The sequence below is a fragment of the Oncorhynchus masou genome, chromosome 25, assembly GCF_036934945.1.
Source record: "Oncorhynchus masou masou isolate Uvic2021 chromosome 25, UVic_Omas_1.1, whole genome shotgun sequence".
NCBI classification, from domain to species: Eukaryota; Metazoa; Chordata; class Actinopteri; order Salmoniformes; family Salmonidae; genus Oncorhynchus; species Oncorhynchus masou.
Window position 1 is genome coordinate 43,460,860 of NC_088236.1, and position 22,306 is coordinate 43,483,165.

The 22,306-nt window shown below is 43.8% G+C and overlaps 1 protein-coding gene across 1 annotated transcript in view; it reads left to right on the forward strand.

The window, feature by feature from the left end:
* LOC135514384 (transmembrane protein 161B) overlaps positions 1–15,826 on the forward strand; it is a 34,658-nt gene extending 18,832 nt beyond the window's left edge. Inside the window, exons 2-12 of the mRNA XM_064937831.1 lie at positions 1,898–2,001; positions 3,263–3,346; positions 5,957–6,054; positions 6,246–6,402; positions 8,324–8,475; positions 8,892–8,952; positions 9,098–9,238; positions 10,870–10,983; positions 11,300–11,474; positions 11,610–11,706; positions 11,819–15,826. Coding sequence (XP_064793903.1) covers positions 1,898–2,001; positions 3,263–3,346; positions 5,957–6,054; positions 6,246–6,402; positions 8,324–8,475; positions 8,892–8,952; positions 9,098–9,238; positions 10,870–10,983; positions 11,300–11,474; positions 11,610–11,706; positions 11,819–12,102 — 1,467 coding nt within the window. The 3' untranslated portion in view covers positions 12,103–15,826. The remainder of the gene's footprint in view (positions 1–1,897; positions 2,002–3,262; positions 3,347–5,956; positions 6,055–6,245; positions 6,403–8,323; positions 8,476–8,891; positions 8,953–9,097; positions 9,239–10,869; positions 10,984–11,299; positions 11,475–11,609; positions 11,707–11,818) is intronic.
* The last annotated feature ends 6,480 nt before the right edge of the window (positions 15,827–22,306 follow it).

The window sequence follows — 22,306 nt, forward strand, 5'->3', positions numbered from 1 at the left end:
CTCGTTAGCCATAAGGCATACGCCCCTGCCCCTCTTCTTACCAGAAAGATGTTTGTTTCTGTCGGCGCGATGCGTGGAGAAACCAGCTGGCTGCACCGACTCCGATAGCGTCTCACCAGTGAGCCATGTTTCCGTGAAGCAAAGAACGTTAGTCTCTGATGTCCCTCTGGAATGCTACCCTTGCTCGGATTTCATCAACCTTGTTGTCAAGAGACTGGACATTGGCGAGAAGTATACTATGGAGTGGTGCACGATGTGCCCGTCTCCGGAGTCTGACCAGAAGACCAATTCGTTTCCCTCTTTTACGAAATCGTTTTTTTTTTGGTCGCCGGCTGGGATCCATTCCGTTGTCCTGGGTGAAAGCAGAACACAGGATTCGCTTCCCGAAAGTCATATTCTTGGTCGTACTAATGGTGAGTTGACGCTGCTCTTATATTCAGTAGTTCTTCTCGACTGTATGTAATGAAACCTAAGATGACCTGGGGTACTAATGTAAGAAATAACACGTAAAAAAAAAAAAAAAAACTGCATTGTTTCCTAGGAACGCGAAGCGAGGCGGCCATCTCTTGTCGGCGCCGGAATGTATATCAAGGTCTAACTTCAAACTCAGTGCCTCTTTGCCTGACATCATGGGAAAAAAATTGTAGACCTCCACAAGTCTGGTTCATCATTGGGAGCAATTTCCAAACACCGGAAGGTACCACATTCACCTGTACAAACAATAGTATAAACACCATGGGACCACACAGCCGTCATAACGCTCAGGAAGGAGACACATTCTGCCTCCTAGAGATGAACGTACTTTGGTGCGAAAAGTGCAAATCAATCCCAGAACAACAGCAAAGGACCTTGTGAAGATGCTGGAGGACACCGGTACAAAAGTATCTATATCCACAGTAAAACTAGTCCTATATCGACATAACCTGAAAGGCCGCTCAGCAAGGAAGAAGCCACTGCTCCAAAACCGCCATAAAAAAGCCAGACTATGGTTTGCAACTGCACATGGGGACAAGATCATACTTTTTGGAGAAATGTCCTCTGGTCTGATGAAACAAAAATAGAACTGTTTGGCCATAATGACCATCGTTATGTTCGGAGGAAAAAGGGGGAGGCTTGCAAGCCAAAGAACACCATCCCATCCGTGAAGCACAGGGGTGACAGCATCATGTTATGGGTGTGCTTTGTTGCAGGAGGGAATGGTACACTTCACAAAATAGATAGCATCATGAGAAAGAAAAATTGTGGATATATTGAGGCAACATCTCAAGACATCAGTCAGGAAGTTAAGCTTGGTCGCAAATGGGTCTTCCAAATGCACCATACAAGCATACTTCATACAGTTGTGGCAAAATGGCTTAAGGACAACAAAGTCAAGGTATTGGATTGGCCATCACAAAGCCCCGACCTCAATCCAATAAATGTGTGTGCAGAACTGAAAAAGCGTGTGCGAGTAAGGAGGCCGACAAACCTGACTCAGTTACACCAGCTCTGTAAGTGGGAATGGGCCAAAATTCACACACCTTATTGTGGGACGTTTGTGGAAGGCTACCCAAAACATTTCACCCAAGTTTAACAATTTTTAAAGGCAATCCTACCAAATACTAATTGTGTGTACGTAAACTTCTAACCCACTGGGAATGTAATGAAAGAAAGAGATCTGAAATAAATAATTCTCTTTACTGTTATTCTGACATTTTACATTCTTAAAATAAAGTGGTGATCCTAACTGACCTAAGAAGGAGGAATTTTTACAAGGATTACATTTCAGGAATTGTGAAAAACGGAGTTTAAATATATTTGGCTAAGGTGTATGTAAACCTCCTACTTCAACAGTATGTATTTCATATCTGTCCAATTCCTATTAAATTATAACTTGATTTGTTTTTCCCTCCCTCAGGGGGTGATCGGTGTGCAGCTGGTGGTTACTATGGTAATGGCCAGTGTAATTCAGAAGATCATTCCTCATTATTCCTTTGCAAGATGGCTACTCTGCAGTGGCAGGTAATGTAGAACTCTGTACCTGACATTAATGGTTTTGGTGGTGTATTTAAGAGCCATGATTTAATCTCCTCAGTGGTTTTCCCATCAGAACAATTCATTTCAAGTCTTAACAATGCGGGAAAATAGTATTTGCTCAATTTGTACACAGTCTCTTTATTCATTGTCTGCTGAAAGGGAATAAAAATAAAATAATAATTTAAGTTGCGTCGCATAGACCAAAGGGCATCATCAAATATTGGGAGAACCCGAGAGGACGGGCAATACAAATAAAGCACCCGACTCGTTTCCTCTAATTAGTGCGATATGTGTTTTTGAGTAAACAGCTCCCCAGAAAACACTTAATAATTCACTAGTGCTTGTTTTTTTTTCTAGGGGGCTGTTGATGCATTAAAAAAAAACAACTTTAGCCCAAACAGGAGGCTCAGTGTTGCTTCAGAGAGATCTGCAATTAAGTTTCCCCTAATAAATAAATAAATAAAGATGAATGAATGAAAACAAGCCCTCCATTCCTCCCTCACGCCTATGCCTCTCAGGGCTTGTGACAAAGTTAGAGCTTGTGTGAAATGTTAGTCTTCAAAAGGCTTCTCTTAAATTAGCTCTTGTTTTATGTACAGTCATCAAAAGAACACGATAACTACCCTCTTTGTAAACTTCTGGCAAGTATTTGTCATAGGTGTATTAGTTGTATTGAATACATTGAATATGCTTTGAGGGATGTCTTGTGTGTATTTTCTAAGGTAAATTATCGCAAAAGCCAGATTGTTCCCTAATTGATGATCCTAATAATTTTAAATCATGAAGGCCTGGAACCACAAACAATAGAAGGGCTCACTTTTTGGGGTATGTGAGGTATAACGGCAGGGTAGCCGAGTGGTTAGAGCGCTGGACTAGTAACCAGAAGGTTGCAAGTTCAAATCTCCTAGCTGACAAGGTACAAATCTGTCGTTCTGCCACTGAACAGGCAGTTAACCCACTGTTCCTAGGCTGTCATTGAAAATAAGAATTTGTTCTTAACTGACTTGCCTAGTTAAATAAAGGTAAAATAAAATAACGTCACCAATACTGGTCCTAGTGGGCCATAGCCTGTGTAAATATATTGTTCTTGCACAATACAAAAAAACAACAACAATCCAACTGATGTATTGGTTAGTTAATTGATTGATGTGTAAAAGCCTGTCCACCCTTCATCCCTCCAGGACCTGGGACCACTGGTGTAGTTCTAAAGCTACCTTGATTACTCACTTGTCTCCTCCTTTCCCAGTCTGCGGTGGTACCAGCACCCTACGGAAGATGAGTTGAGGAGCCTTGCCGGAAAGCAACAAAAAACTAAGAGCAAGAAAGACCGGTAAGGGGGGGGGGGCTGCTGACGAGGGTGGAGCAGAGGGGAGTGAGTGGCACCTCTCATCAGGCAGGAAGGAAAGGCGGACGTGTGAGACGGATGGTGAACACGGGCGCGGCATTTGAGAGATTAAGCTGATGTGTTTAGGAGGCTTGTTTAAGGCCTGTTTGAAGTGAGATGACTGACATATTTTTTGTTTGCCTTGTCTTTGAGAATGGTCTCTGGCTGTCTTACGGTAGTGAGTTAAGGTGGGAGAACCTTGAATGGTTGGTCAGTCCTGGGCATGCAGGTGACATCTTTCAGTGGTGAATAAACCATAGTTTAAGACTCCCAACAAAACAAGCTTTAGGGCCAACCCCATGTAATGGTTTCAGGTAGAAGTCATGACGATACTATGGCGAGTTCTGAAATAAGACTTGCGTTATGTTGATATTTATTCTTATCTCCATTTTGTGTTCATGCCTAATAGAAAGCAAGTTTTGGTAATGTGAAATGTCCTCAAACATTTGAAAATTTAAGTCTCATGAAGTTTATCTTCTAGATTCTTGCTTGGAGCATTTACGTAGTTCTAGTCCAATTCCTAGGCCTACATGAGGCAGGTTGGAGCTCAACGCCACGTTTACTAACACGGAACCCAAACCGGCTGCGCGCGCTATCGTGAATAAATGCATTGTGTCCCCTTACACCAAACACTATCATGACTCGCAGGTTAAAATATCAAAACAAACTCTGAACCAATTACATTAATTTGGCAGGTCGAAAAGCATTAAACATGTATGGCAATTTAGCTAGTTAGCTTGCATTTGGTAGCTAATTTATCCTATTTAGCTAGCTTGCTGTTGCTAGCTAATTTGTCCTGGGATATAAACATTGAGTTGTTATTTTAGAAATAAATTTACAAATCCATGTTATTCAATTATTGCACCCACACTGCTCGTGCGCGCCAACAAGCATCTGCGTTGCCAAGGGCTAAAATAGAAGTCATTCCTATTTCTGACGCAGATTGCACTTCAAGTCCAGCCTCTCCCATCTCCTCATTGGTTTATAGAAGCAGGTACCCACGTGCCATCTCCTCATTGGTTATACCCACATGGGTAATTGAAAGACGAAATGTTTTGCCGGTTGTCATAGTAATACTATGAAAGTTTAGATGCCAATCGCCATGTAAGTTCAATGATGAAAAAGCCTGGAAGGAGGAGAGATGACTAGAAACGAATTGGTTGGCCGTTTTATATGTGGATTAATTGTCGGAGTAGAGGACCTTGTGCATTTCAGGTAAAATAACAACTCAATGTTTATATCCCAGGACAAATTAGCTAGCAACAGCAAGACTGCTAAATAGGACAAATTAGCTAGCAAGTCAAGCTAACTAGTTAAATTGCCATACATGTTTAATGCGTTTTGACCTGTCCCCAAATTAATGTCATTGGTTCAGAGTTTGTTTTGATATTTTAACCTGTGTGTCGTGATCGCATTTGGTGTAGGGAACAAAATACATTTATGCACGATGGCGCACGCGTGCCAAATCGGTTTGGGTTCCGTGTTACGCTTCAAAAACGGACCACTGTCCCTTTGCCTGCTTGTGCCACATCTCCATTCCTTTTGTTGTGAAGCGAAGAGCACTTTTTCCTGTCAGGTCCCCCAAAGATGCCTTGGTCACATTTCAAGTTTGGCCCCAGTGTCTTGCCATAGTATTGTCCTCTGAATCCAGCACACACACATGGCTGAACAAACACTGCCCTGTGTCCCGGAGGCCCTCTAGAAAGGTTGGCTTGTCCAAGGAACAGCTGGCCCAGCCAGTGCCATGTGCTGCTCCTGCAGTCTGTACTGCATGTTGCACCCTGTAGCCCTATGACAAAATATTGGACTTATGAATTACATGGGCCATACTCCTCACTACAAAAGAGCTAGCGTTAGTGTCTGGCTGGTATGCCTTGGTTGGGTTGACAATAGACTGGTTGGTTGTTAGGCAACAAAACCAACGCGTGTGCACCTATGGGCCAAAGCATACTGGGTTGGCTTGGATTGTTGACAACATGTAAACTATATTCAGTCTTCAAATGTTTATTGAAAACATACATGGTGTCTCTCAAATACATGGTTACAGTTGGTTGTTAGCTAGCTAGCTAATTTTAGCCATATTAGGGTAGACCTGACATGAATCAACTAGACATTGTATCAATTTAAAGATACAACGAGCTGAAATGAGCCACCTACGATTCCTCCCATGGCAGCTTCTTGTCATTGTTGCTAACTATCTGACTGCTCAGAAACACAACACGGCCTTCTGCCTCATCAATGTGCGCACATAATATTTTGTCACGTTTTTCGTGACCTCCATGACGCTAGCCATCTCGCAGATGCCCAAATGACCTTGTACACAGATTAAGTTTGATATAGTCCGGGATATGATGTGTTTTTCTTTAGGACAGCCAGTAAATTGACACGATAGCAGTCAATTTTTATTTAGCACTCTCTGCTGTGGCCGTGTTTTAGAGGTGGACTAATGACCAGAAAAATTACAGAGTACACCTGCCTGCAACATATAGGACATGTCTGTCTCTCTTCCCCCATGTCTGGCTGGTATTGATTTGGCGCTCTTGTCTTTTGTCCCAGGAGGAACAATGGCCACATAGAGAACAAGCCTCTGACCATTCCCAAGGACATAGACCTGCAGCTGGAGACCAAGTGCATCACAGAAGTGGACACGTTAGGTATGAGGCCATATCTACTGGCACCATTCAGTTATCCTCTTATCTTTATAACCAGTTTTGTTTTCCCCTCTTAAACCTCAACAAATCTTCATTGTTCAGTATTTGAGCACATCATCACAGTCCAGAATTACTGTCATAAATCAACCAAGTAACAGAACAGTAAATCAGTCATCCTCTTCGTCCTCCTGCAGCGTTGCACTACTTCCCAGAGTTCCAGTGGTTGGTGGACTTCACTGTGGCTGCCACAGTGGTGTATCTGATCACAGAGCTGTACTACACAGTGGCCCAGCCCTCTGGGGAGATGAACATCAGCGTGGTGTGGTGCCTGCTCGTCCTCGCCTTCGTCATGCATCCTTCAGTCAGTACATCGTCCAATCCCTTTTTCTCTCTTTCGATCATTCCTTCTATATAACATCCATCTGTCACAATGTCCTGCTGAACAGTGATCCAGGTCTAGAGGTTGTCAGGGTTTCAGTGGAACCCCAGTCTCAACGAATGGCAATGTTTGACAAACCAAGTCATTAATGGCGAAACGTCTATTACATAACAAAAAGACGTTACTGCAAACAGTGAATACTGTTGTTTTTTTCTCCCCTTGTGACAATATCACATGAACGATGGTACATATTCTGCTGTTCTATTTATTTATTTGCACACTGCTCAACGTACCTCGCCCCTATTTCGTCCACAAATCAAAATCGATAACATAGGCGCTGTAAAAGGCCTAGTAAAAGACTTTGATTTCATTAGAGTTCTTGCTTTTAATCACTCCGTGCACATACTGAGAATCCTACCTTTTGTTCCCTACCTGTTGCCGGTTAACATCTCTTTGTCTACGAGAGTGTAAAAAAACATGTGAGAGAGAGCCTTGATTGTTCCCAGGTTCCATTTCAGCAGGCAGACGGCAGTAAGTAGCCATAAACTGACAGACACAGCTCCAGCCACTGCCTGCCACCACATGCCTCCCTGCTACTCTCTTCTGCCGACGCGTCACCAAATCATACGCATTATCCTCCGCCGCAGTCCGTGGGGATCAATCTTTCCCACGCTCCCTGGCTGAGTGCGGTCAGAAGGCATGCCATTTCCTGCGTGCCTGCTGAGGAAGATTGGAGGCCCAATTTTCACAGCCCACCAGACTGATTTGCTTGGGAAAAGAGGCGACTGGGAGGGGGTGGTATGTGGAGGAGGGGTTGCACGGCTAGGTGGATGATGAAGATGGTGTGTGTGTTTGTGTGTTAATGGCACACTTGATTTCATATTCCCGTCTCGGGCGACCCTCTTGGAGAAGTAAAGAGCCAGAGGCTGCAGCCGGGAAACTGTTGTGTTAACCTCGACTTAACACACCTCAGCCATGGAATGGAATCTTAAAACTGGCAAATTGGAATGGATTTAGCAGATTGCATTTTTTGTGAAGTTACAGTACGGTATTGGAACATTGGATTCTTCCCAAGCTCTGTGATTTCCACCTAACAGAAAGGGATTTCAATAAGCGTTGAAGTTGAATGCACAACAGGTAGACATCCCATTGAGTGTCCTGTTGGTTAGCCTAGATTTATCCTGACAATCAGTGATGGTATAACGAAGTGGGCTGAAGCTACTCTCGCTGAAATGCTGCATCGAAATTTGCCACTTGCGTTCTGTGGATGCTTCCCAAGGTGTATTTAGGGCTACATTAGCAGCTGCCTCACTGAGCTCTGATAATGGGGCTTCATTACTCCTTTGAGAGAAACTAGCTCTTAAGTTGTCAGATACCTTCTTTTTTTTTAATGCAGCCTTTAGTATCCTGGTTGTGACCCCCAGGAAATGGCAAATCCATTGGCTTGCCTACATTACCATGATTCCCCATTCAGAATGGCCTGAGAGATTGCTATGTGGAATAAAGGCTGAACTCCATCACCTTGGAGATGCGAGGCAGCTCTAGAAGCATGCTATGTCCTTACTTAGCACCCTAGAAACACTGCAGCAAGGCACCGCAGAAAACACCATTCTAGTTCTGAGGAAGCCCGGCCCATTGAGCCTCATGGTAATGTGTGACAGCCGCTGCTTAAGAGTGAGAGAAGCTAGATGTGTGTGCGCATGCTTGTTGCAGGGTCACTGTCGAGTACTGTTGCTTGCTTCTGATCCTTCGAGTCCATTATGTTAATGAGCCACCACCATTACTGTAGAAACGTCTCTACACGGCCATGGCTCACAGCAATATGATTAGTAGGCTATATTTCATGAGTGGTGTGTTTCTGCTGGCATTTTCCTTAACTCCCCTGCCCCACAGTAAGACCCTGTTCTCCCTGACGGCCTTCTACTTCAAGCTGGAGGAAGGTGGCGAGCGCTCGCTCTGCATCACCTTCGCTTTCTTCTTTTTTGTCAAAGCCATGGCCATCCTCATCGTCACTGAGAACTACCTGGAGTTTGGCCTGGAGACAGGTGAGTGGGCGATGAGCCATCTGTCAGTATGGCTAGCCCACAGTGCTCTTCCGCCCTGCACCTGGGTCCTATTCATTAGTACAAAACACAGCACAACATTTTGTAATGGAAAAAGAAAACTACCGTTTTCGTCCCGTTTGCTTCCTAGTGATTACAACCCTTGGGACCCACAGGCTGTTGTTCCAGACCAGTACTAACACATCAAGTTCTATCTAACTAGCTGTGTTTGTGATGAGTGTGAACAAAAGCCTGCAAACTCTGTGCTTCCCTAGGACCAGGGTGGAAGAACACTACATTAGAGGAATAGATTAAATCTGTTACTAGAGGAATAGATTCCATTTGTTTCGTCTAATGTACTGTAATTGTTATTTTTCTGGGCATTTTTAAAATTGAATTGTGTTTTCATTTCAATCTAGGTTTTGCAAATTTCTCTGAAAGTGCCACACAGTTTTTGGAAAACCAGGGGTTAGAGTCCCAGTAAGTATGAGCTTTTTTTTTAAATCAGTATGCATGGGTCTTGAATCTAATTGACTCGTGGACTGTGTGTGTGCGCGTTTTCACAAGTTGTATGACTGTGACGTTCGCTTTAGCCCAGTACAACTGGGTCTGTTCTTTTCTCCAGGGGTCCCATATCTAAACTCACCTTTAAGCTGATCCTGGCCTTGCTCTGCTCTCTGATTGGTGCATTCCTCACCTTTCCCGGCCTACGATTGGCTCAAATGCACCTGGACGCCCTCAACCTGACCACAGCCAAAGTCACACAGTGAGTCCCTCTCTTCTCTCCTGTCTTCCTCACCCTCTCCGCAGTTGCACTGTTGTCCCATTCATAAATGGGCTGGGGAAGAAGGTGTGAGTTTTTAAATTATTGTTTTTTGTGGACCCCAGGAAGAATAGCTGCTGCATCGGCAAAAGCTAATGGGGATCTGAATAAACCAATAAGTGTGGTCTACTGGCTGGTCCTCAATGAGTGTAGATTCGAGGTCGACCGATTAATCGAAATGGCCGATTAATTGGGCCGATTTAATTAGGGCCAATTTCAAGTTTTCATAACAATCGGAAATCGGTATTTTTGGGGGCCGATTTGTATGTATTTTATTTTTTAAATATATATTTTTGACACCTTTTTATTTAATCTTTATTTAACTAGGCAAGTCAGTTAAGAACACATTCTTATTTTCAATGATGGCCTAGGAACGGTGGGTTAACTGCCTCGTTCAGGGGCAGGAAGACAATTTTCACCTTGTCAGCTCGGGGGATCCAGTCTTGCAACCGTACAGTTAACTAGTCCAACGCAATAACGACCTGCCTCTCTCTCGTTGCACTCCACAAGGAGACTGCCTGTTACGCAAATGCAGTAAGCCAAGGTAAGTTGCTAGCTAGCATTAAACTTATCTTATAAAAAACAATCAATCATAATCACTAGTTAACTACACATGTTTGATGATATTACTAGATATTATCAAGCGTGTCCTGTGTTGCATGAGCATACAAGTATCTAAGTATCTGACTGAGCGGTGGTAGGCAGAAGCAGGCGCGTAAACATTCATTCAAACAGCACTTTCGTGCATTTTGCCAGCAGCTCTTCGTTGTGCGTCAAGCATTGCGCTGTTTATGACTTCAAACCTATCAACTCCTGAGATGAGGCTGGTGTGACCGAAGTGAAATGGCTGGCTAGTTAGCATGCGCTAATAGCGTTGCAAACTTCACTCGCTCTGAGCCTTGGGGTGGTTGTTTCCCTTGCTCTGCATGGGTAACACTGCTTCGATGTGGTGGCTGTTGTTGTGTTGCTGGTTCAAGCCCAGGGAGGAGCGAGGAGAGGGACGGAAGCTATACTGTTACACTGGCAATACTGAAGTGCCTATAAGAACATCCAATAGTCGAAGGTTAATGAAATACAAATGGTATAGAGGGAAAAATCTTCTTACCTGGGAATATTGAAGACTCATGTTAAAAGGAACCACCAGCTTTCATATGTTCTCATGTTCTGAGCAAAGAACTGAAACGTTAGCTTTCGTACATAGCAAGTATTGCACTTTTACGTTCTTCTCCAACACTTTGTTTTTGCATTATTTAAACCAGATTGAACATGTTTCATTATCTACTTGAGGATAAATTGATTTTATTGATGTATTATATTAAGTTAAAATAAGTGTTAATTCAGTATTGTTGTAATTGTCATTATTTTTTTAATCGTCCGGTTAATCGGTATCGGATTTTGTGGTCCCCCAATAATCGGTATCGGTGTTGAAAAATCATAATCGGACGACCTCTGGTGTAGATGATAGTATGCCATAAACATATAGTGCTCATACAGTATTCACATTGTACTCCTGGATAAGCAAAGCGTTGTACTGACAAGAATGTGTGACCATTTATTTTGTTCTTCTCTTCCAGGACTTTGCTTCATATCAACTTCCTTTCCCCTCTTATTATGGTACTGCTGTGGGTGAAGCCTATAACCAAGGACTACCTCCTGAATCCTGCCCTGGGGAAGGAGAGTATGCCTTTGTAAGTTCACCTTGTTTTGTTTGTCAGTACATTTTTCAACCACATGCATGGTCAAAGGATTAAGCCTTCCCAAAGTTTCACATCTCTGTAACATCTCTTTCCACCTCTCCCTGTCACTCCTGGCTTTCATACCCTCCACATTCTCTCACACACTATCTCATCTTCTCACATTATTTGACGTGGGTTGGCTTATTTTCCCGTCACCCATCGCTCGCTCTCCTGCACTCTCACTCACTCTCACACACACTTGCTGTGTCTGACTCCTCACACACACACACACACACACACACACTTGCTGTGTCTGACTCCTCACCAGGATGACTGAGGAGACCTATGACACGTTGCGGTTGTGGGCCATCCTGCTGCTGTGTGTGCTGCGCCTGGCCATGATGAGGCACCACCTCCAGGCCTACCTCAACCTGGCCCAGAAGGGCGTGGAGCAGATGAAGAAGGAGGTGGGACGCATCAGCACCATTGATCTGCAGAAGATGGTGAGTGGCGCCTCAAATCAGCCAATCATTTGGCCTTGACAGATGGGCAGAGTATGATAAAACAAATGGGGTTTTAAGAGTTCCTCTTGACAGGGAGTACTCTTTTTATTTATTTTTTATTTTTTTTTTTTCAAGGTGGCCCGTGTTTTCTACTACCTATGTGTAATCGCACTGCAGTATGTGGCACCCTTGGTGATGTTGCTGCATACAACCTTCCTGCTAAAAACCTTAGGTGAGTTTGGCACATCATCAGAAATTATTGCTCATATATTAAATTGAACCATTTAGCAGCCGTCATTAGTCCACCACACTGCTAATGTAGCACCCTACTCTTTGTGTTATAGGTGGACACTCCTGGGGGGTGTACTCTGAGGAAGACCTCCCCTGCCCAATGGAGATTAACTCTGACCCTGCTGTGGTTGCAGTAGCAACTGCAGCTCCAGGGCTGGCTGTGGTGGCTCAGGCATCAGTGGTCCAGCTGTCGGTGGCCCTCGGGGGCCTGCGAACAGTATTCACCCCCCTACTTTTCCGTGGCCTCCTCTCCTTCCTCACCTGGTGGATCGCTGCCTGCCTCTTTTCCACCTCCATCTTCGGCCTCTTCTACCACCAGTATCTCATGGCGGCATAGCAGCATTCCCCCAGGGTCAGGGTGGTGTCCCACTGGGCTCTGTTCCAGCCCCGTTCAGAAACAACTGTGTGGGGCAGGGCTCTAAGGACAACCCTTCTCCTCTCCCACAGCCACGTCACTCATGACCATATCTGCAGAGAACCCCTGGTTCACCCCCCAGTGCTTCCTTCATGGATGACTCTTAACTTGACTTTTACTACCTTTTTATTTTGAGAGCAGGATTCATAAATCCTTAACAAAAAGACACTAATATAAATGAGAGTAATGGTAATATTTATGAGCGTACAGTCTTAAACAGAGCAGCAGAGAACCTTGTGGTGGTGGGGGGCTGTGGATGTTGTCAAGGGATGTGTGAACTAAAGCAGCCAATAAGAGGTCACCACTGCGATGCTTGTCCAACTGGAGAAGGAGGGGACACCTCACTGGGAGAGTCCCTGCTGAGATCCCGTCACTTGAAACTGTTAAATTTAAATATGTCTAACTGGCTACCAAGGACGAAAATGGGTTTTTAAATGTACGTTCCTTATGATTTCTGAAATATTTTATCCCCCCTTTACTGTCCCTGGTACAAACTGAGCCATACTGGAAGAGCTGAGAGAAACGTGTGCCCCTTCTGACCAGTTGTGACGACAGTCAGGGAGGGAAGCAACACACAGGCCTTGGTCAAGGGAATGGTACGTGTGAATGTGAGTAAGATCCCTGCTGTTAGGTTGGTGTACAACTAAAAGGGCATTTTGATCAATAGGAGAAGTGTCAAGTCAAATGCCAATTGTAAGTTACAGCCTCTTTCCTCCACCCTCCCCTGTCCCTGTCCACCCCTTGTAGAGCCAGTAGGGAAACTACCATTTTTAGGTCTTCTGTTTTTGTTTCATGGATCAAATTGTGAATTTAGAAATGTGTTTTTATTTGAAAGAGCTGCCAAGTAAGAGTGGGCTGTAAGATTTGATGACTGATAGTTTTATAGCAACAATGCGGCCTTCTGTCTTCAGAGTCCCCATGAGGAACCAATAGAGCACAAGTGTGTACTCAGAACAAGATATGCACAAGTGTATATGTACAGACTTTCATAGGCTTACTGACACTCTCTCTCTCACACACACACACACACACACACACACACACACACACACATATATACATATATATCTCTCACAAGCTCAAACACAGGGATAATTGGCCAGCCCGGAGTAAAGAACAGTTGTCTGGACAGAGTGGTATACCACAAAGCAGGGTCAATGAGTTAGCCAGATAACTTTGACAAACAGTTTACTTAATGGTTCATTAAGAACGCTAAACATAGATACAGTACCAGTCAAAAGTTGGACACACCTACTCATTCAAGGGTTTTTCTTTGTTCTTACAATTTTCTACATTGTAGAATAATAGTGACGACATCAAAACTATGAAATAACACATGGAATCATGTAGTAACAAAAGAAGTGTTAAACAAATCAAAATATATTTCAGATTCTTGAAGGTCGCCACCTGTTGCTTTGATGACAGCTTTGCACACTCTTGGTATTCTCTCAACCAGCTTCACCTGTAATGCTTTTCCAACCGTCTAGAGGGAGTTCCCACATATGCTGAGCACTTGTTGGCTGCTTTTCCATCACTCTGTGATCCAACTCATCCCAAACCATCTCAATTGGGTTGAGGTTGGGTGATTGTGGAGGCCATCACTCTCCTTCTTGGTCAAATGGCCCTTACACAGCCTGGAAGTGTGTTGGGTCATTGTCCTGTTCAAAACAAATGATAGTCCTACCATGCTTCACGGTGGGAACCACACATGTGGAGATCATTATTGTGGAGATCATTACCAAAAAAAATCGCAAATTTGGACTCATTAGACCAAGGACAGATTTCCACCGGTCTAATATCCATTGCTCATGTTTCTTGGACCAAGCAAGTCTCTTCTTCTTATTGGTGTCCTTTTAGTAGTGGTTTGTTTGCAGCAATTCGACCATGAAGGCCTGATTCACGCAGTCTCCTCTGAACAGTTGATGTTGATATGTGTCTGTTACTTAAACTTAGTGAAGCATTTGTTTTGGCTGCAATCTGAGGTGCAGTTAACTCTAATGAACTTATCCTCTGCAGCAGAGGTAACTCTGGGTCTTCCATTCCTGTGGCGATCCTCATGAGAGCCAGTTTTATCATAGCGCTTGATAGTTTTTGCGATGGAACTTATCATTTTTTAAATATAAAAAAAAAAAAACTTTTTACCCCTTTTTCTCCCCAATTTTGTGGTATTCAATTGGTAGTTAGTCTTGTCTCATCGCCGCAACTCCTGTAAGGACTCGGAGAGGCTTATGTCGCGAGTCATGCGTCCTCCTTAACACACCCCAACCAAGCCGCACTGCTTCTTGACACAATGGCCTCTTAACCCGGAAGCCAGCCACACCAATGTGTCGGAGGAAACACTGTACACCTGGCAACCTTGTCAGCCTGCATGTGCCTGGCCCGCCACAGGAGTTGCTAGAGCACGATGGGACAAGGACATCCCTGCCGGCCAAACCCTCCCTTAACCAGGACAACGCTGGGCCAATTGTGTGCTGCCCCATGGGTCTCACAGTCGTGGCCACAGTTGTGGCTGACTCAAACCAGTATCTCTAGTGGCACAGCTAGCAACTGCGATGCAGTACCTTAGGCCACAGCGGCACCCGCTGCCACTACTGAACTTGAAGAAACTTTCAATGTTCTTGAAATGTTCCCGGATTGACTGACCTTTATGTCATAAAGTAATGATGGATTGTTGTTTTCTCCTTGCTTATTTGAGCTATTCACTGCAAAGGATGGCTACTTTGAAGTATCTCAAATATAAAATATATTTTGATTTGTGTCTCGCTTTTTTGGTTACTACATGATTCCATGTGTTATTTCATAGTTTTGATGTCTTTGCCATTCCACAATGTAGAAAATAGCAAAACTTCCACGAGTAGGCGTGTCCAAACTTTTGACTCGTACGGTATGTTTTTGGATGTCGAGTACGTTAGACCGTGCCCATTTCAAGCTTTTAAAGAGCGGTCAAAAGTCTTCACTTGTTCTTATTTATTTAAAAGGTGGAGGGTATGCACACTATGAATGTATCAATCCTGCCTAATTTCAGATGTTTCTTTGTGATAAATTATTGTTATGTGATTTTAATTTGTACCCTCAACGGTTAATGACTGCACTTGGCTCCTATTCCTAGCCCTATGCCTCGTGATTAGGTCAACAGAAGATTCTTTTTTACCTCTGAACACCATGTTTTCTTTTGTGACCAACTTATTTAGTTTGGTCATTTTTCTTTTTCAGAGGGGGGTTACAAGCACTAAAACAATCAAATAAAAGAATATGAAGCTAAGCCTGACCCCATCCCCCTCCACCCGCCCACATCCTCCCTACTCACTCGGAAACTGGGTTTTAAGTTCAATATATTTTGGGGCCTGTAAAAAAAATATATATAATCTTAACACCAAGCATTGTATTATTGGACTATGATGTTTTCAATCAGTTCAGAAACGTGTACAAGACAAATCGCATCTTTTTAGATATATATTTCCCCTGATATGTCAAAAGTAGCTGGGATACTTTTACAATCCATTGGCCAAAAAGGTGTTGTTTGACTTGTCTGTCACCACTTTAGTGTTTTATTTAGTTAAAAAGTATTACTATTCCTCCATGTATTTATTTTTTTCTGGTTTAGTTTGTTTTTAATAAATTCCAATCATTACCATGTGTTTTGGAATTTGGTTTTGATCTCAAAACTTTTTATTTACTGACTTACTGGTTGATAATTGGCCGGGATGAAATACTGCACAAGGAAAAGCTATTTTATTGGCCCAGAGGCTTATTATCCCAGAGGCCCCATAGGTTGCGTGACTATTACAAATAGTTACTCAGCTTGAGGGTTACATTCAAGTCTTTGTTATCTAAAAAAAATGTTTACATTTTGAACAGGTTTGTTCTGAAATATTAGTGAGGACCTTTTTTAAGACTGCAGTTCACTTGAGCTTTCCGCATCAGATGTGTGGACATTGCAGGAAAGACCCACTTTACCCACCATAGGTATGGCATATGGGTACCTGTTCTCGACAGCTAATGCAGAAATTTGCCAATGGACAAGTGTTAAAATGAGGCCATGTGAGAATATAGTGTCCAGACTCCTAAGAATCCATATGTTAACAGTGCAAAACATTAGCTACAGTTTTAATTTTCTCCTAGTCTTTCAGTATTGTTTGGTAGTGTTCAGTACAACACACATGGACAACTTCAGAAACGGTACCTTCCAAAAGGCTGTGTAATGTGTCCTTGTCTTGTCCCTCCCTCTGTGTCAACCTCTCTGTCGATGCATTGCGATGACAGTCAGTCAATGGTTGTGTACCCCTGCTCAGACGTTGCAGCCCTCAACCAATGGTTGTGTGCCACGTCATCGATTGACAGATTTCTATAACGTGTGATGTAGTTAGCCGATACTTAAAATGCCTATCTAGGCGTTGTAAGATCTGGCATTCATTAGCAATGCCTGGGCAGTGGAACGTGCCCAATGTGTTAAGGCTCACCCTGTTATTGTCAATCCAAAAAGGCTGCCGTGCGTCACCCAGGTAGACCTAAACATTCGCCATGGATGGGATGCGTTACATCCATACAATTTTGAGTGTTTTTAAAACCATAATGAAAAGTGCCAGATTAATATATTCTGAACAAAAACATAAACACAACATGTAACAATTTATAAGATTTTACTGAGTTACAGTTCATAAAAGGAAATTGGTCAATTGAAATAAATGTATTAGGTCCTAATCTATGGATTTCACATGACTGGGAATACAGATATGCATCTGTTGGTCACAGATACCTTAAAGGTAAGGGAGTGGATCAGAAAACCAGTCAGTATCTGGTGTGACCACATTTTGCCTCATGCAGCATGACACATGTCTTTCGCATAGAGTTGATCAGGCAGTTGATTGTGGAATGTTGTTCCACTACTCAGAGGCTGTGCGAAGTTGCTGAATATTGGCGGGAACTGGAAAAACACTGTCGATCCAGAACATCCCACACATGCTCAGTGACATGTCTGGTGAGTATGTAGGCCGTGGAAGAACTGGGACATTTTCAGCTTCAAGGAATTATGTACAGATCCTTGTGACATGGGGCCGTGCATTATCATGCTGAAACGAGTTGATTGCGGCGGATGAATGGCGCGACAATGGGCCTCAGGATCTTGCCACGGTATCTCTGTGCATTCAAATTAGCGTCAATAAAATGAAATTGTGTTCGTTGTCCATACCAAATTCCCACCGCTACCATGGGGCACTTTCTTGCAGTCAGCGTGCCAATTGCATGCTCCCTCAAAACTTGCGCCATCTGTGGCATTGTGTTATGTTACAAAACTGCCCATTTTAGTGGCCTTATATTGTCTCCAGCACAAGGTGCACCAGTGTAATGATCATGCTGTTTAATCATCTTTTAGATATGCCACACCTGTCAGGTGGATGGATTATCTTGACAAATGAGAAATACTGATGTAAACAAAAGTGATCTCAAAATTTAAGAGAAATAAGCTTTTTTTGGTGTACGGAAAATCTCTGGGATTTTTTTATTTCAGCTCATGAAACATGGGACCAACACTACATGTTATATTTTTTTCAGTGTAATACATACAGTATAATTACTGTTAGTTTGCATTATGACACTACACCCCTGCTTTTATTTAGCTCAGGGGTTGTCCAGATGGCGGGTCAGACTTTCACCAACTGAGAGACAACTCTGTTACTGTTACAGTAGCATGTGTAACCTGGCCACAGTTAATAGCAACAACATTTTACTGTTGCATAGTTAAACAAAATTAAATAAAGAAATGTACTTTAGTCAGTGGCCTTGTTATTCAAGATGTTTTGGTCCCGTCTGGCTCAGTCCAGGTCCTCACAAGATCAGCGCCAGCCTGTCAAGTACATTGATAAATTCATTGGTCTGATAAGCCTCTCACTCTAGATTACTTTGTGTTCCAAGGCCTCAAACTAGTCACGTTTGAGAAACACATGTTCTACTTCATTGTAAACCAGATGCTCAAGATATGGTGTTCAATGTAGTTTTGTCATCCTATATTTTGATTTAGCCCAGAATGTCACGTTAGACTAATTGGAAGTCCTTGTATTACCTGAAATTGGCTAAATCAATCTATTGATTTGCTTTGCCTGTCCTCCGTTGTTGGGGTGGGGTGGTGTGTTGTAGGACCGGGGGGTCATTCTCATCCAACTCAAGCATTATGAGACATTCATTGGATAGTGCAGAGGAGCTATAATAAAGCCTGTGAGTGCCATTGTCCATATTCCACATGAACAGGAGAAACTGGGCCAATACATTCATTTCAGAGGCAGGATCTCAAAACAAACCTCTGAAGAGGTTCCTTTCTTTCCCTTGAGAGGGGCCTATTCAGACCAGTCTGTTTCTCTACAGAGGGCCACAGAGCACCCCTTTGGGGGGTTTGGCGTACCCCTCCAGACCCCCACCACCCTATTCCACAGCAAGAATGACAATCTTCTGGAGAGGTGTCCCTTTAATCGCTAGCTCTCTGTCTGAGGGAGAATAGGAATTCCACCATTGTGTTATTGGGATTGTGAGAACTAGTAGCAATGAAGAGGAGCTACTCCATCAATGACCTGACCTTGCGGAATGAATGGCCCAAAGAGGACATAACATTTCCCTGGAAGCCTCTGATCTGTTTTTATAGAACATTAGCAATTCTACTTCAGATTTGGGACAAGGAAAAAAACGTGGCCTGCCGAAAGGGCCGTCAATGAAATCAAGGGCAGATCACACACACCATTTTTATAGCTTGAGTCCAGCAACAGCTTTTGTTTTCTCAAACCTGTAGTCTATTTTCAAAATCATTATCATTTGAAGCAGGGTACAGACTGAATCCGTTTGATTTGGTGTACCTTACCTTCTCATCTGACCTAAGTTATGTACACAAATAGGACCCACATACTCCCTTGTATCACATTTTACTAAAGATAGTCAAAATATCTTGGCCAGAATATTTGCAATGCTTCAAAAAAAGATTCCTAAAACATATTGTGCTACTGAGAGTGAACATCAAAAGGAATACTACAGTCTGTGAACAATCTGTGAATGGCATGGTAATGTCAGTAACACCAGTAGCCACAAGCTTATATACACCAAACATGACCTTAAAGAGGCAGTGCAGTTAAAAACGTGCTTTTCCAGGTTTTAAAAATCAAATATCCACACTATGAGGTTGAAATAACACTCTGAAGTTGTGAAAATTATGATAATGCCCTTTTTGTGTAAGAGCTATTTGAAAAAAATGCCTTGAATTTCAGTCTGGTTAGCCCAGATCAAGACGTCACAATCTGATTATTCTGACCAATGACCAGTCATCTTTGATTTGTATCCTCCTACTTTGAAGGGTAAGTGGGGGAAAATACAGTCAAGACCAGGGCGGCCCAACCCTCTTCCAGGAGATCTACTTTCCTGTAGGTTTTCAGTCCAACCCTAATTTAGCAGTACTGATTCAGCTATTTAAGGTTGTATTGAGCAGCTAATTAGTGGAATCAGGTGTGTTAAATTAGGGTTGGACTGAAAACCTACAGGATGGTAGAGCTCCAGGAAGAGGGTTGGGCAGCCCTGGTCTAGACGATCCTATCCACCAATCAGGGCTGTGTATGTAAATGTATTTAAATTCATATTTACACGCCCACACAATCAGACTGAGAATTTCAATGTCAAAAGGAGGCTCAGGGAAACAGTTGATTTCAATCATTAGTTCCGGCGCCGCCAGAGATGGCCGCCTCGCTTCGCGTTCCTAGGAAACTATGCAGTTTTTTGTTTTTTTACGTGTTATTTCTTACATTAGTACCCCAGGTCATCTTAGGTTTCATTACATACAGTCGAGAAGAACTACTGTATATAAGATCAGCGTCAACTCACCATCAGTACGACCAAGAATATGCTTTTCGCGACGCGGATCCTGTGTTCTGCCTTACAAACAGGACAACGGAATGGATCGCATGCAGCGATCCAAAAAACGACTCCGAAAAAGAGGGAAACGTGGCAGTCTTCTGGTCAGACTACGGAGACGGGCACATCGTGCCCCACTTCCTAGCATTCTTCTTGCCAATGTCCAGTCTCTTGACAACAAGGTTGATGAAATCCGAGCAAGGGTAGCATTCCAGAGGGACATCAGAGCCTGTAACGTTCTGTGCTTCACGGAAACATGGCTCACTGGAGAGACGCTATCCGAGGCGGTGCAGCCAACGGGTTTCTCCACGCATCGCGCCGACAGAAACAAACACCTTTCTGGTAAGAAGAGGGGTGGGGGTGTATGCCTTATGGCTAACGAGGCATGGTGCGATGAAAGAAACATACAGGAACTCAAATCCTTCTGTTCACCTGATTTAGAATTCCTCACAATCAAATGTAGACCGCATTATCTACCAAGAGAATTCTCTTCGATTATAATCACAGCCGTATATATCCCCCCCCAAGCAGACACATCGATGGCTCTGAACGAACTTTATTTAACTCTTTGCAAACTGGAAACCATTTATCCGGAGGCTGCATTCATTGCTGTTGGGGATTTTAACATGGCTAATCTGAAAACAAGACTCCCTAAATTTTATCAGCATATCGATTGCGCAACCAGGGGCGGAAAAACCTTGGATCACTGTTACTCTAACTTCCGCGACGCATATAAGGCCCTGCCCCGCCCCCCTTTCGGAAAAGCTGACCACGACTCCATTTTGCTGATACCTGCCTACAGACAAAAGCTAAAAAAAGAAGCTCCCACGCTGAGGTCTGTCCAACGCTGGTCCGACCAAGCTGACTCCACACTCCAAGACTGCTTCCATCACGTGGACTGGGACATGTTTCGTATTGTGTCAAATAACAACATTGACGAATACGCGGATTCGGTGTGCAAGTTCATTAGAACGCGCGTTGAAGATGTCGTTCCCATAGCAACGATTAAAACATTCCCTAACCAGAAACCTCGGATTGATGGCAGCATTCGCGTGAAACTGAAAGCGCGAACCACTGCTTTCAATCAGGGCCAGGTGTCTGGTAACATGACTGAATACAAACAATGCAGCTATTCCCTCCATAAGGCTATCAAACAAGCTAAGCGTCAGTACAGAGACAAAGTAGAATCCCAATTCAAAGGCTCAGACACAAGAGGCATGTGGCAGGGTCTACAGTCTATCACGGACTACAGGAAGAAATCCAGCCCAGTCACGGACCAGGATGTCTTGCTCCCAGGCAGACTAAATAACTTTTTTGCCCGCTTTGAGGACAATACAGTGCCACTGACACTGCCTGCAACGGAAAAATGCGGTCTCTCCTTCACTGCAGCGAGGTGAGTAAAAGATTTAAACGTGTTAACCCTCGCAAGGCTGCAGGCCCAGATGGCATCCCCAGCCGCGCCCTCAGAGCATGCGCAGACCAGCTGGCTGGTGTGTTTATGGACATATTCAATCAATCCCTATACCAGTCTGCTGTTCCCACATGCTTCAAGAGGGCCACCATTGTTCCTGTTCCCAAGAAAGCTAAGGTATCTGAGCTAAACGACTACCGCCCCGTAGCACTCACTTCCGTCATCAAGAAGTGCTTTGAGAGACTAGTCAAGGACCATATCACCTCCACCCTACCTGACACCCTAGACCCACTCCAATTTGCTTACCGCTCAAATAGGTCCACAGACGATGCAATCTCAACCACACTGCACACTGCCCTAACCCATCTGGACAAGAGGAATACCTATGTTAGAATGCTGTTCATCGACTACAGCTCGGCATTCAACACCATAGTACCCTCCAAGCTCGTCATCAAGCTCGAGACCCTGGGTCTCAACCCCGCCATGTGCAACTGGGTACTGGACTTCCTAACGGGCCGCCCCCAGGTGGTGAGGGTAGGTAACAACATCTCCTCCCCGCTGATCCTCAACACTGGGGCCCCACAAGGGTGCGTTCTGAGCCCTCTCCTGTACTCCCTGTTCACCCACGACTGCGTGGCCACTCACGCCTCCAACTCAATCATCAAGTTTGCGGACGACACAACAGTGGTAGGCTTGATTAACAACAACGACGAGACGGCCTACAGGGAGGAGGTGAGGGCCCTCGGAGTGTGGTATCAGGAAAATAACCTCACACTCAACGTCAACAAAACTAAGGAGATGATTGTGGACTTCAGGAAACAGCAGAGGGAACAC